General features: G+C 49.3%; 1 protein-coding gene across 4 annotated transcripts; it reads left to right on the forward strand.

Moving 5' to 3' along the window:
- The first annotated feature begins 5,844 nt into the window (after positions 1–5,844).
- On the forward strand, positions 5,845–14,144 carry Mob3c (MOB kinase activator 3C). 4 transcript variants are annotated; one of them, XM_011240381.1, is made up of 6 exons: positions 6,109–6,200; positions 6,586–6,685; positions 7,905–7,970; positions 9,182–9,648; positions 11,592–11,794; positions 12,081–14,144. In XM_011240381.1, exons 4-6 carry the CDS (start codon positions 9,231–9,233, stop codon positions 12,108–12,110), a joined length of 651 nt encoding a protein of 216 aa, XP_011238683.1. In that variant the 5' UTR covers positions 6,109–6,200; positions 6,586–6,685; positions 7,905–7,970; positions 9,182–9,230; the 3' UTR covers positions 12,111–14,144. The 4 variants fall into 4 exon arrangements, with proteins under 4 accessions (XP_011238682.1, XP_011238684.1, NP_780517.1 ...); XM_011240382.2 differs by lacking the exon at positions 7,905–7,970 and having other exon boundaries at positions 5,997–6,200; NM_175308.5 differs by lacking the exons at positions 6,586–6,685; positions 7,905–7,970 and having other exon boundaries at positions 6,039–6,200.
- Positions 14,145–15,673: the final 1,529 nt, after the last annotated feature.

Raw genomic sequence — 15,673 nt, forward strand, 5'->3', positions numbered from 1 at the left:
CTCCCCCAGCTGTTTCTCTGCAGAGCCTCACATGCAGTCTTGTGACAAGCCAGATAACAAGTGCAGGAAGTCACAGGCTACGCTTGGCATGGAACCCAGACTTCATGGGGTACAGTCAGGTCTCCACCAAGAAGTGACCCCAGCACCGTCTGAACTGCTGCACTGACACAATTTCCATCTCCTGAAAGTGACGTCAGGAGGGAACACAGAGCTGCAGGACAGTTTGGGACCTTATCCAAGTGTCCTGGCCCTGCTGGTGAAACTCCTATTTCTCCATCCCTCCCTCTGAAGCAAACAAACTCCCCAGGTTGCCAAAAGGAGAAAATGAGAAAGCGCAGCTCACACACCAGTGTATAGAAATCTTACTGAAGGGTTTTTTGTTTTGCCCTGTTTTGTTTTTATGATTTAGCACTGGAACAATCCATGGTTCCCAGTGCCTCAGTTTTCTCAAGCACTTCCAAATTGTTGCTAAGTGACATCCAAGGACCCATTTGTATGAGCCACACACTTCCCTGATAATGGTCACTAATGTTCTGTTCCAGTCTCAGTGCTTTGAACTAGACGGTGGCATGACTAATCCAATGAAAGTTCCACAGAAGACTGAGTCCCACCAGGTAAGGACAAAGTCTGCTCCTAATCCATTACAAGTTATGACCTTTAATGGGCTCTTGGCAAACACTTGCTGAATGAATAAATGAGTGGCAGGTGCACTTCCAGGAGTGGATGTGCAGTTTGTATCCCATCATACTAAGGGCAGGAGTCCAGATCTCTTGAGCACACCAGTGTGGTCACTTGGAGCTTCCATCATGGAGGTAGGTGCCTGGGCTGTGCAATGGAATAGGCCACACCAACCTGGAGAGATGGGCCCTGTTGGCGCCCTCTGGAGCCACTTTACCACATTTAGGGCGCTGTGAGAGGGAACAGTGACTCACCAGTATAGATGTACAGTGAGTATAGATGGACAGTTACAGTATACCACCAAAGAGAGTGAGACTAACCCAAGGTCACACAATAGATACACAGTACAGCAGAACCTGCCTTACTTTCCTACTATTGGGCCAATGGTAACTAGAAGATACCATTCTATCCCCACAGGGACCATAAGGAACCCCTATCGTGTCCCCATTGCTAATTCCTAGGCAGGTATTATGGAACACACTTGGAGAAAGGAAGATTTGGAAGAAGGGAGAGAGTGCAGTGGAGAAGTCTAATGAGGTTCCTGAAGAAGGGCTTTGAACTCAGTGGTTTAGGTGGGTGTCCCTAGAGGCTGCAATTGAAGGAACACAGCAGTATAGGAGGGGATGGGATTGGACATTTTGTGTAGCTTGTGGGCTACATTTTGTGTACTATGGAAGGCCGAACCTGGGACACTCCTTCCCATCTGCCACCTCCACTCCCAGGGTGTGAACTAACCCAAGCGATTGAAGGAGATAGTGTCTCCCAGAGCCATGCTGAGGTCCAGGGGACTATGGACTTGTCACCTTTAGGTCAACTGGGCTTCTATCAAAAACTTCAGAGGCCTCTTCCCAAGATATAAGACTCTAAACTTGGAGAAGTGAAAGCTGTCTCCAGCTCAAGGGGTGGGGAAGAGTTGGAAGGGAGGAGGACTTTGGAGCAAAACACATGACAGACTGAAGCTCTGAAAGGAAGTAAGACCTTAAATATGATATTACAAGGGGCTGCTGGTTCACTTCTGCCTGCACATCTCCCTCTCAAAAAGAAGCACAACCAGGGAGGCACATGACTGGCCAGCTCTAATGTGCTAGTGTCTTCTCATATCGTCCTGAGCCTTTACTACTGTACCCCAGGACCCCAGCACAAGCTCAGCTCTTCTACACAAATGCTTTGAAGGCAGCACCTCTGAAACATACTGGCCATCACCTTCTGCTGTCTGCAGGAGCTATCACATGTAATCCTTACAGCTCTTCAGTGGAGCAGATGTTGTTGCTATTTTAGAGAAGGGGAAATAGGCTCAGCAAGAACATGTGCCTTGTTCAAGGTCACACTAAATCTTATGGCATATCCTTGTCAATCCTGTCTACTCTGGTCATATTTCACTGAACTTTGTCTTCTTCGAGCTAAAGGATGCCTCACCTCAATTCCTCTGATTGTCAGGTTTCCACTCAGCAGGCTAGGATGAGCGATCCTGCCTCCTGGGAAGGGCAGAAGCTGATTTAGAAACTGCAGTGAATGAAGACAGGGTTGGCCCTACAGGGCTCTAATAGATGCCAGATGCTTGGTAAAGTGAAGTAGGGGTGTGGTGGCTCACTTCAGGAAGAAGATTGGGGCCTTTCCTGGCATGGGAGGGACTGGGAGTCCCCAGGAAGAGGTCACTCTTTATCTGGGTACTGGCCTAGCAGGATGTGGCTGAGAGCTAGTTCTGATAAGCACTTGGAGAACACTTGGTGTGGCTACAAGATGCTTTGGTGGTACAAATGAGAAAACGGAGTCCCAAAGAGGGGATAGGGCTTTCCCAGGACACCAGAGGGTGTAGTGGGGGGAGTAAGGGTAGGAGTCCAGATCTCCTGAACAAACCAGTGTGGTCACTTGGGGCTTCCATCATGGAGGTAGGTGCCTGTGCTGTGCAATAGAAGAGGCCACACTAGATCCTTTTTGGCTCCCACCAACCTGAAGAGATGGGCCCTGTTGGAGCCCTCTGGAGCCACTTTACCATATTTAGGGCACTGTGAGAGGGAACAGTGACTCACCAGTATAGATGTACAGTGAGTACTGGACAGTTCCAGTATACCACCAAAGACGGTGAGCCTAATCCAAGGTCACACAATAGATACACAGTACAGCAGGAACTTGTCTGCATGCTCTGGGTCTTCTTAGCCTCAGACGGGCCTCCTGAAAGAATACAGCCCAGACTGAGAGTGGCAGAAAGGGGTATGGGCATTAAGAAACCCACACCATCTCTCTCTGCTGCCCCAACTCCAACTCTTCCTATCACCTGCCCTACAGACATCCAGGAGTCTGCACATGACCCTGGAACTTCAAAAATTCCTTCAGAATGGATCTCCAACATAGCCCACAGAGAGTCTCTTCATTCTTCACTAAATTCCTGCCTTTTCTATAAAACCTAGCTCAGAGGCACAGAAAATGACCATGTGCAAAGCCACAGAGGAAGTTGTATCAAATTCCAAAGAATCTCATAGACCAAGATCTCTGACCACAAGGCAATGTAAAGAGCAGTGAACAAGAAAAACATAACTCTTCCTAGGATGAGAAACTAAAGTCTCACTTCTAAATCATCCAAGAGTTAGGGAGAAGCAATTACAAATGGCATTTGTAAAATATTTAGCACAAAATGATAAGAGGAGCTTGAGCAGTTTCTAAGTCATTTCCTCTGTGACATCATCCCTTACCCAACACTGTCCTCCCAGCTCCGCATCTAGGGGGCTGATCTCTGGGCTGTGGCAACAGGTTCCCTTGTCCTTGGCTCTTAATGGGACTTAGCTACGGGGAACTTGGCCAGAGAAGAGAGGGAAATGAGACCCTTATTGACCAGTAGTTTTTCTCTTGACTGCTATGATCTGGGTATGGTCTCCACCTTAGGCCACAGAGCTAGCTATAGCCTTCTCATATCTCCTATTCCCAGTGTACCTCAGCTTAGGGTTGCTGACAGCTATCTGCAGTCCTTGCTATCTCATTGGTGGTATAGTCTGTACATGGCTTCCCTACAACTAGTTACATCTATATGCAGTGCCACTGTTAAAGTCTCCTCAAAACAGGGTGCTCTGGGTTGCCTGTGAATATCCCCACCCTTGCCTAGCATTGGACCATCAGTGCATTATGTACCCCACTTCTATCTCTGAACGACTAAGCTCTGACATGGTTACCTGCATATGTTGTGTTGCAGCTGCTGATCTGTCAGCACCTGAAATCAGTGACTGATTCATCATCTTAATCTCAGCACACTGTCACACTCAACAAAAATGCTCTGATAATTATATCAAATTGACAGTATGTCAAATGTGAATTCCATCAACATGTAAAAGTTTATAAGAAATTTTATGCTGGAGAAGAAATAAGTCCTTACGGGGCTGGAGAGAGGGCTTAGTGGTTAAGGGCACTGACTGTTCTTCCACAGGTCCTGAGTTCAATTCCCAGTACCCACATGGTGGCTCACAACCATCTATAAAGGGATCTGATGCCCTCTTCTGGCTTGCATGTATGTGTACATGCAACAGAGCACTCATACATAAATAAATTTAAAAGAAAGGAAGAGAGAAAGAGAGGAAGATAGAGAGAAGCCCCTAGTCAAAGATGAGTCCTCAGTTCTAACCTAAAATTCTTTTTTAAAGAGGATTTATTTACTTTATGTATATGAGTACACCATTGCTCTTTCCAAACACACCAGAAAAGGGTGTCAGATGGTTTTGAGCCACCATGTGGTTGCTGGGAATTGAACTCAGGACCTCTGGAAGAGCAGTCAGTGCTCTTAACGGCTGAGCCATCTATCCAACCCCTAACCTAAAATTCTTAAGGATCTAAGTGTGTTCTCATGTGGTTGAGAAAGCAGACCCAGAGCCAGGGAATCCAATGGAGCAGTTGTGTCTCAGTATAAAGCCTCAGGCTCCAATGTCTCCGCAGTCACTCCTTCTCGCTTTCATGTCCTCCGGGATGTCTTCGGCAGCCCAGCTGCCTGCCTTGGCCTTCTGTGGTACTTACTTTTTATGCTGTAACAAAATACTAAGGAAAAGCTTTTTGTTTTGGCTCACAGTTTGAGAGTGCAGTCCACCATGGTAGGGAAAGTATGTCAAGACAGGCTCTAAGCTGTGACAGCAAGAGTCTGGAACAGTGGTGAAGAAATGGAGGTGGATGGACACCTGTGCTCTATTGGCTCCCCCACCCTCACCCACCTTTCTGTTAGTTTAGTTCAGGATGGCAGGAGACACATTCAAGGAGAGCCAGTCCTCCTCAGTTAAACAACCCCTTGGGAATACACACTCCCAGAGAGGCGACTCCTTGGTAGTTCCGAAGCTAGTGAAGCTAACAATGAAGGTTAACCATAGCACTCACCTAGTAGAACTCTGTCTTCAACCTCCTCACCCTAGGCAGATCCTGCAGACAGGTTCCTGGGGCCAAGCCATGGTATGCATTGAGCACTGATGTGGGATAGCAGCCTGTTTCCAGGGGAGGAATCTAGGTAGAAGAGTGGGTAGTGTAGATCAAGTATGCAAAGGTTTGGAGCCAGATGGAACAGGCTGGGAGAGAAGCCATTCTAAAGAACAACAGAGACAAAGGAAGATAGGAAATGGGTAACTTTGGATGGTGTGAGAGTCTACAGAACCAGAACCAGGTGCAAGGAAGGCGAGGTCTTCTTTGAACATTCTTTGGGAATGTTTCTGTCTGGACTGACCCAGTCCACGGCTCCCATACGTGTGCTATTCATTTAAGTGTTTGGTTGTTTTGGTTTGGTTTGGTTTGGTTTTGGTTTTGGTGTTTTGTTTTGTTTTGTTTTGTTTTGTTTTGTTTTGTTTTGTTTTTAAGAGAGAGAGAGACCATCTTACCACCTAGCCCTGGCTAGCCTGGCTGGCTAGCAGCCTGGAACTCAAAGATTTGCCTGCCTCTACCTCGCTAGTGTTGAAATTAAAGACATGCGCCATCCACCAGCAGCAGCCTCCAGTGGTGGGTTTTGAGTTGCTCTGTATGGCAGTGGACTGAAGCTGAACACATTGGCTGCTAGGAACTTTTATTGAATTCAAAGACAAGTGAAGCTCAGATAACTGCAGGAGGGCTAGGAAACCATTCAAACCACAGCGGTTTTTCTTTCTGCTTCAGGCGGAAGCTAAACTTGTTCCCATTCTACAGCCTATGAATCTGAGGCTATCTCCTTAGGGAAGATCCAGGCGGTCCTTTGGGGCGGCTCCTCAGTTAGTCCTTTGCCCTCGGGGAGACAGCGAGCCCGATCGGACTTCCCACTTCCCGGAAAGGCTAAAGAGAAGAGTAAGTATCCTGGGACGGGGGAGTCCCTTTCCCCGCCCCTCCCCGCCCCGTGGCCGCGGCGTGGCTGAGCCTGGGGCGGAGCTGGCGTCTCCTCGAGCACTGGCGGCGGGACGGCGGCCGCGGCCCAGATCAGACTGGTGGGTAGACGCTGAGACCCGCACGGCGGGATCACAGGCCGGAGGACGACCGGCGCGTTGCGGTGTGGCCGCAGGGACAGAGACCCGGAGCTGTCCACTCAGGCGGAGCGGGTGAGTGAGCGCCGCGTCTCCGCGCCCCCCAGGGCCCAGTCTTGCTTCCACTTTTAGTTCTTCTTGGTCCTCGCGTGGCACCTTCTGGAAGCGACTCCGGCCCAAAAGCAGGCTGGCCACAGTCCTCAGCCCAGGGTCCGAGGCTCTCAGTGTCCGAAGTCCGGGGTGGGGGTGGCGGTAGCTGGCGGTGGTGGGGGGCGTGTCTTCAGGAGCGGAAATGTCAGGCTGGCTCCTCTGGGTCCTAGGACCTGTTTGGCCCTAACAGCTGAAGCTAAGGGGAGGTTCTTAGGAGCTCGCGGGAGGTAGGGGCGGGTCTGGCTGGACAGCGCTGCGTCTGTCGCTCCCTCTTTCTCTGAGAATCTCAAACTTAGATCTTGTCCCGCAGGGCGTGCTAGGCTAGATTCTGAGTTCAAACTGGGACCATCTTCTGGCTGATTCTAAGCCAGACTAAGGAAGGAGCAGGTGTGTCCCTGGCAGGGGACGAGGTAAGACAAACAGGCAGTGTCAGTCAGCCTGTGCTCTTCATCTAGGAAGATTAAATGCTTGGTCACGGAGTAAGCAAACCACTGACCACCTACCTAGTAATTAAAGTGGGGGGTCCACAGGGAAGAGGAAGAGAGGCTCCGTGTGAGGCTGGGAGAGGATAGTGCTAACAGACGGGATGCCCTCTTAGCTTACCTTCCGTACTCACCTCCAAGTTTACTCTTTCTAGGAAAAGTCCTGGGGCCTAAAGTTCTATACTAAGGAGGTGGGGCCTCTCTACTCCCTTCCTTCACAATTATCTATATCAGGCCAGTGGCCAGACAGCAGGAAAGGGACACTTTGTACCTTGTCATAGGCTGAGTCCCTTTTTATACCAGTCCCCTACTTCTAACTTGCTGTGCAAATTCAGGCTCCTCAAATCCTCCTCCTAGGCCTCAGTTTCGCCATCTGTTCATGTGGGACGTACCACTTGACCTCTCAGCTATCCCAACGTGTGTGTGTATGTGTGTGTGTGTGTGTGTGTGTGTGTGTGTGTGTGTGGTGCTGTGGGTATATGAAGATGGGCATGCAGAGATGGAGGCCCAGAGCTGATATCAGTTCTTTCCCCCTCACTTTTCATTTATTGAGAGGCAAGATTTACTTTCAAAACTTAATTACATTTATTTATGTGTGTCCACACACTTGCTCATGCATGCACGTATGAGCTCGGGAACACACACATTTATGTGCGCATTACAGTGCACATGTGGAGGTCAGAGACAGTTTGTGGGAGTGCTCTCCTTCCACCATGTTGGTCCCAAGAATCAAACTCAGGCAAGTTTACCCACTGAGACATCTCCCCAGCCAACTCTAAGACTCTAGAGTCTAAGCTAAAGCCTAGCCACCAACTTAAGTCCTGACGGAGAGGGGTAGGAACAAGCAGTCAGAGAAGCCACACACAAGGTTGGGATCTGGAGGAAGCTGCCAAAGAAGGGATCATTCGGTCAGATAGAAAGAGAAAACAGAAACTGACCAGCAAAAGACACACAGGCAGGACAGTGAGGACATGTTTAGGGATCAAGAAGAATCCCAGGGTGGCTGCTGGAGGCCGGTGGGTCAGGAAAGGTAGGCTGTGGAATTGAAAGGCAGAGTGAGAGAATCTGTAACAATCAATCAGTAATGGGGAGGCCAAAGGAAAGCGGAGGCCTCAGAAATGCCTTATCCCCTCCCTTTCTTCCCCAGTCCTGCCCCAGCAGTTATCAATGAAAAAGGAAACTTGCTTCAAAGTTGAGTCAGAGGCAGTCAGAGGTAAGGATAAGCTTTCTCTGCCACTGTCTCAAGCCTCATTCAGTGTGAGGCTCAGGGCTCAGACTAACCAGGGCTGGGGGCAAGCCAGAATTTAGCATGGAACTTGAGCTTAGTTTATAAGTCTGTGTTCAGGGTCCGTGTTCAGTCTGTGGCTGTTGCAGTCTTGGCCATTGCCTGGATCTGCGTCCTCCAATAGCTCATGTATATTGGTGCGCGAGATGAAATGCCTGAGATGCTCAGACACCTACCTGTAGGGTGTTCAAGGATTCGCATGGACTAAATCCATGGTGATGCAAGCAAGCTAGTTTTGAAGCAGGGACAAGATCCCAGGACTTTGGGAGACTCTGGTGGATGCTCCCTGAAGTCTGTGCTGAGTCTGGGATCCTTCTATTCTAAGAGGTAACGCAAACATGCAGAAGGACAGGTAGGGTGAGTCTGGCTGTTCTACCCCAGCCCCCAGTGCTAGGTGCATACATAGTAGGCATGCTGAAAATCCATGGAGTGTTGGGTGCAAGGGGAAGGTCAGCGGCTCATACTGTTTGGGAATTGAAGGAGGGGTTAGCTTTGAGGAAAGGAACTCTAGTGTCTGTCAGAGGAAGTAACACTGTTCTGGGCCTGCCACCCTCCTCTTCCTGCAGAGCCTGCAGCCACACTTAAGGCCACTCAGCTGGCCTTGTGAGGGCCCTTTCCTCTTTCAGTGTAAAGAAAACGGAAAAGACATTTTTGGTAGAAAAGTCCCTTCTGTTCCCTGGGAATCCCCGGTGGCCAGATGGACTTCGGGATATCCCAGAGGAACTCAAAGTCCACCCCCCTCTCAAGTACAGCGCAGCCAGGCTCTCTCACTACACAGATGGCCTATGGGGCTTCCAGAGGATACCTTGTCTGGGGCCTGCAAAACCCTCTGTCACTTCTGTAAAGCTCAACAGTAAGTCCTGTAAGCACCGGTTTGGAGCCCAGGGCACACCCTCTGCAAGATTTCAAGAAAGCAGGGAGGAAAGGAAGCAGAAAGAAAGGCTTGTGGCGCTGCTTCAGGGGTGGGGTGTGCGGCTAAAGTAGACCACAAAGGATTTGACGCTGCTGGGGATGAGAGTTTCATGGAGGTAAAGAAACTGTCCCCGGGCTGACAGCTTAGAGAAAAATGATGTGTTGGGAAGTCAAAACCCACTTTCTAAGGCCCTGACCACTACTTCCCCTGCCCCTGTCTCTGGCAGGTCATCTTCAAGTCCCTGTGCCGAGAGATCCAGCTGCACCCGCCTGGCCATGGCACTGTGTCTGAAACAGGTGTTTGCGAAGGACAAGACTTTCCGGCCCCGGAAGCGCTTCGAGCCTGGCACACAGCGCTTTGAGCTATATAAGAAGGCACAAGCTTCACTCAAGTCCGGCCTGGACCTTCGGAGTGTGGTGAGGCTGCCGCCTGGGGAGAGCATCGATGACTGGATCGCTGTGCATGTGGTGGACTTCTTCAACCGTATCAACCTCATCTATGGCACCATGGCTGAGCACTGCAGTGAGAGCAGCTGCCCAGTCATGGCTGGTGGGCCCCGCTACGAGTACCGCTGGCAGGACGAGCGTCAGTACCGAAGGCCCGCCAAGCTCTCAGCACCCCGCTATATGGCATTGCTCATGGACTGGATCGAGGGTCTCATCAATGATGAGGATGTCTTTCCTACACGTGTGGGTGAGCACTGATGACTGGAGAGGTAGCCTAGCCAGGGAAGGTCCTTCCCATATTGTGGAAGAGGAAACCGGTTGAGGCAGCATCTTGGTTATGATCAAACATTTAACAAGGACTATCTAATTCCCATTTGGGGCACCTCGTGTCTAAAACATGAGTGTTTCACTGTGAACTATCCCAGCATGTCACAAACCCCATTTTTCCACTCTCCAGAACAAGTGATATATTGTTGCGCTTGGGCTGATCTTGCTTCCAGCCTCCCCAGAGTCCCCTCTGAATCCTGGCTTCAGGGACAGGAAGGATTGGAAGCTGGATTGGCCCAAAATTTTTGGTATCTTTTCCACAGACTAGTTGGGTCCAGCTGGACTTGGGCAGGTAGGGTGTGGATAGGAGATGAATAATGTCACCCTGGCCCAGGGACCCCACCCAGAAGCTGAACTGTATTCATCACAGAAGCCCCACCTGCAAACTGGGTCCCAGCATCCTCCTGGGCTATAGAGACTCAAGTGGGTGGGGCAGATGGTCTAGCCCCGAGGGAAGAAGTCTGAATGCTGGGGAAAGCTGGGCACTGAGTCACAATTCAAGCACCGCCCCCTCCCCAGCTGTTGCTACCATTTCCTGCAGTGTTGTGTGCAACAGGTACCTTCATTTTACACAGGAGGAAACTGAGGCCAATGGTGGGATAGCACACTGAATAGAAAAGGCTTCAGAACTGGAATTCTGTGTTGTGGGGACCAGATGCCATTGTCCAGATAAGTAGGGCAGGAGTGTGGGGACTAGGCTGGGTTCTCAGAGAGGCAGAGCACAAGCCCCAGGGAACAGTGGGAAGGAAGGATGTGTATGGACTAGGGCTTAGTCTGATCCTGGCTCTTATTTCCTCTAGCCTACATCCCTGGGTTTGTGAGCCCTGGGTAAACTTTCCACTAGATGACTGGATGATTCTGTCATAGTAGAAATGAGGGTGTAAACCACCAGGATCTCTGGCCTGGATGTGGGGCCTGCACATGCACTGGCTTTCCCATGCCTCTAGTGGCCTTTCCTGGCCAGGCAGGATTGATATTATTTATCTCTAAGAGGTACTGCTGTGCAAAGAGGGTTTGAGTCCTGCCTCCGGTTCGTACTAAGTAATAATTATGGGTCCTCAGGCGGGTGGCTTCACCTTTACACATTACCTACATTTTATCATATCTGGAATGACTATCAGAGCCATCAGCACAATTGTGAAGAGCAGAGGGCAGAGGTACAAAGGGCCCAGCTCACAGCTGGGCTCACAGAGGGAAAGTCCCTTATATTATTGAATATCTGAAGGAATGAATGCTATTCTGAAGCAGTTCTTGGAGTGTTGGCAAGCGGGTGGGGGACGGGAGAGTAATGAGCCAGCTGTGAGAACAGTAAGCAGCAGAACTGAGCATGCGACTGGAGAGGGCCATCAGGATTGGCTCATAAAAGCTTTGCACCTTGCCATGCTGTGATAATAAGACTTAACCCCGAAGGCCCATGTTTTTAAAAACTGGCCCACGTACTGACAACCTCCCCACTGGACTGTACAGGAGAAAGTGGTGTGTATGTATATCTGTATGGGTGCTCAGGTTTCTGAGGAAAGGTTATGCCATAATTTTCACTGTGGTCTGAGGCAGACTGGCCAGTGACAAGCTTGCAAAGCCCTACCTTAAGGAGTGGGAAATGTGGAAGGTGATCTGGGATAGAGCAGGAAGAAGGCATTTTAAGATCTGCTGGGGTTAGGGCTCATGGTGTGAATGGATTCCTAGATTCAGTCCCCAGCACTTCTTCCCACTCAAAAAGAAAACTATAGGAGAAAGCGAAACTCTTGTTCTGCCTTTCTCTACGGGTCCTGTGCGGAGGAGGGGTGAAGACTGCCTGGGTGGGGGGAGGCAGAGTTTTCTCCCTAGGATTTTGATTCCTCTTCCACTCATCTCCATCCCTAGGAGTTCCCTTCCCCAAGAACTTCCAGCAGGTCTGCACCAAGATCCTGACCCGACTCTTCCGAGTCTTTGTCCATGTCTACATCCACCACTTTGACAGCATCCTCAGCATGGGGGCGGAGGCACATGTCAACACCTGCTATAAGCACTTTTACTACTTCATCCAGGAGTTCAGCCTGGTGGACCAGAGGGAACTGGAGCCACTGGTAAGGTCATGTCTCACTACCCTGTGCTACCAGTGCTCGCTCCTGAAAGTTCAGATCCAAAGGAGCTGTATGAAACGCCTATACCCAGGGGCTACAACTCATTTATCATTAGATTCTGTACTCTCATAGAGAATTCATGGAGATGTCAGTTTACAACTCCAGATCTGCTGCCATGATTTGCAGCTTAGGGGTGGAGGGGTGAGGCTCAATAAACCCCATGATTTGGCAAGGAGTTGCCTGGCAAGCTGAGATCAAACTAACCCTTCCTTACTTTGTGTCTCTACAGAGGGAGATGACAGAACGGATCTGTCACTGAGTCCAGATCTGGATGCTGTTGCCTGTCAGATGGACCATCTGCAGACAGTGTAGCCTGGAGAGGGGACCCTTAGGAGCCTGTGGGTAGAGAAATCTGAAGGCCTGCTTAAGAGTAGGAACCCTCTATAGACCCAACACCTCTGGACTTCTCAGAAGTCTGTCTGCATCCTAGAATGCATGAAGAAGGGAGGGTTCCAAGTGGGCCACAGAAGAAAAGGAGTTTAGCCCCTCATATTAAGTCCAAGAGTAGGGCAGGCTACCAGGGTTCTGCTCTGATATTTCAACCTTACACTCTACCATGACAGTTCCCAACTCCATGGGGGAATAAGGATGTGGCTGAGTGCTGGCAAGAAAATTATAGAGAGTGAGTGCCTGTTCCTGAGTAAGCAAGTGTGTGTGTGTGTGTGTGTGTGTGTGTGTGTGTGTGTGTGTGTGTGATTGTGGGATTTGTCTGAGAGATCTAGGTCCTTCCAGACACATAGTAGGCTCTCATTATGGATGGATAGATGATGGATGTATAGATAGATGGAGAGGTTAACTATAAGTCCATGACCATTTTAGGAGTAATGACAGCTTAGTGACCCAACTCTGACCATGTGTACAAGTGTACAAATGTGTGTGTATAGATGGAATTGTACCTCTGAATCTTCTAGACTACCATCTTCTATAAACATGAGTCCCTGGCATTTGAGTGGAGGTTAGACAGTGCAGCTTTGCCCTGAGTTCCTTAAACCTCTGACCTATCACCATGTGGGCTGATTTGCCCAGCCAAGGATGTCTATGGATTGTTAGTTCACTCATCTCTGCCTCTAGCAGGGCCTGATATCATTAAGCCTATGAGCCTGGCAGTGGTGGCACACACCTTTAATCTCAGCACTTAGGAGGCAGAGGTAGGTTCGATCTCTGAGTTCGAGGCCAGCCTGGTCTACAGAGTGAGTTCCAGGACAGCCAGGGCTACATAGAGAAACCCTGTCTCAAAAAACAAAAAACAAAAAAACAAAAACAAAAACAAAAAAAACAAGCAAACATATGGTCAGCCTCTTGAGGGTTGGGATTGATCCCTCAGGGTCCCCTGGATCTTGAACTTGGACACAAGATACTTCAATCTCAAACCCAGAATCTACTGACATGACTGAAGGCCAGCACAAAATAGCCCTCCAGACCAGGGAGCCACTGGAACTTGAATGAATTGAAGAATCCAATTTTCTTCTATCTCAGGACACTGAGGATCATGCAACTGATGGAGACCTTCCCATCCTAAAAACACCTGCCTCGGCCCAGCCTCCTGATACATTCAGGCTTCTTGGATTTCCAAGCCACAGCTATCCAGAGAGGCTAGGATGCTTATTCATTAGCCATTACTTAATACCTCCATGCTGAGCCCTCTGCACAGACTCACAGGCAGGGAAACCGGCAGAAATAGGTTTCTGCCCTTCCAGAGCCTTTATCCTGAGAGGCCAGGAGGGCAAGAAGTCACATAAGAATATTGTCTCTGTCTCTCAATATGCATTGGAGGAAATTGAAACCGGTAAAAATTCAAAGCTCTTGACTTCTACTCTAGGGCCTGCTGATTGCAACACCAAGATGCATGTGCAAATAGAGGCTGTCAGACACTCTCCAGGACACAACTGTTTCTGCTTTGAGTAAGGATTTCTAGCCTGATGCCACAAAGCCCTACCACACCCTGGCCTGGCTAGAGATGGCTGCTGAGGCAAACCTCCAAAACCAGGCCCCTTCTTATGGCTGAGGAACTGCCTGCCTTCCAAAGAAACAGTGGGGCTCTCCGGGGCAGCAGGACCTGGGATGTCTGCTGGCTCCAGAAAAGTCCCCAAGGGAAACAGGCTGGCCTGCAGCTTTGGCAATGTCTCAGAACTGAGGACAGTGGGAGATTCCCCCCACGGTGGGCTGCAGAATATATTCTGAAATCTAGGCTGTGAAAAGGGACCACAGGGGAGGGGGGAGGAGGGAAATCTATTTTTGTGAAAAGAAAGATTTTGCTATTTTTTTGTAAAATAAAAGATACAAACTAAAGCAACCACTGGTGGGAAGTGGTGTTCTGGGTGCCACACGTGTCTTGGTGGATTGTAGGAGAGACCGTTAGAGTGGGATTAAGACATTCTGTCCTAAGCTCCTGGACCATATGGGCACAGTCATGACTGACTAGCTACCCAGTGTGGGGACACCCAAGTTCTCCCAGGGCTCTGAGTCGTAGAGTAAGATAAGTCGAGAGCCTTGAGGATGTCGTAGGAGGGCAGTGCAGGGTGTGCCTCCAAGGTACTCATTCAAAGGAGGGAATTGTTCCTTGTTTTGACACTGGCAATGCTGGTTCATGTCAGGGTGGTTTGGAAGAACCGATGGCTAAAAGTGCAGTAGGAAATACAGCCCCAACCCCAACCACAGAACAAGGAGCCCCTCTCAGGACTCAAAGTAGGGGAGGTAGGGCAGGTTTCAATCCAGAGCATATTCCCCAGGAGACAGCTAGAACTCACTGCCCCTAAACCACAACCACTCAGACAGGAGTCAAAAGCAGCTTGGTTCTGAAGATTCAACAGAGGTCCTCTTATACCTTCAAAAGAGCCGGCAGGGACTCTACCTGAGAAGCTGAGGCCTGAGCTTCTAGCCTTCCCTCTATAAACCACTTTCTATTTTATGATCAGAAGTGGTAGACTACCAAGATGGCACAGTGGATAAAGGCACTTACTGCCCAACAATGTAAGCGTGATGACCTAGGTTCAATTCTCAAGACCCACATAAAGGCAAAAGAAGAGACGCCACTTGGAATGGGGTCCCACTCATGTCACATACACAGTAGTAATGATTTTTTTTGAGACAGGGTCTCGTTATGTAGTGCTGGCTACCTTGGAACTCACCCTGTAGACTAGGATGGCCTCAAATTCACAGGGATCCACCTTTCTCTGTCTCCTGAGTGCTGTGGTTAAAGGTGTGCACCTCCACACCTGGCAGAAGTATCATTTTAAAATAGAAGTAGGGGTGAGGGTCTGACCTCTAAGCTCCTTCATCCTCACCCTGTGAATGGACATGATAATAATCCAGCTAATACTCAACATGTCTCAAGTGATTGACACAAGTCTTTAGCCAGCTGCCTGGCTCTCCTTCCACCCACCCCACCCCCAGTATCTGCTCTAGAATCTGGAAGGTTTTCCATTTTGCTGTTCCTTCTAATGCCCAGAGCCCAGTGTTCTAAAAGAGTGTTTTCAAACCCATTACAAATCATTATCTCTTCAGTCACTGGACAGTCCAGCTGTTAGAAAGTCCATGTACGTTGTGGAAGAGTTAAATTTATCTCAAATTTGAGATGTCTGGAAATATGTTAGGAAGGACATATGCACAGACAGACACACACACACTTGCTTGGAGAGTCTGAGAAGGATGCTTAGAGGACAAAGAGGGAGAGCTTTGACCTTAGTAATGAGAAATAAGAAGACTCTCACCTAAACAGGCAAAACCTAACAAAAGCAACTTACCTGGGAAGCCAGGGCTTAGTTGTCTTGTTGGCTCAGGATCTGCATCCATTGAGGGGACAGGGAACAGGGAATAAGCTGT

This window comes from Mus musculus, chromosome 4, assembly GCF_000001635.26.
Source record: "Mus musculus strain C57BL/6J chromosome 4, GRCm38.p6 C57BL/6J".
Taxonomy (NCBI): domain Eukaryota; kingdom Metazoa; phylum Chordata; class Mammalia; order Rodentia; family Muridae; genus Mus; species Mus musculus.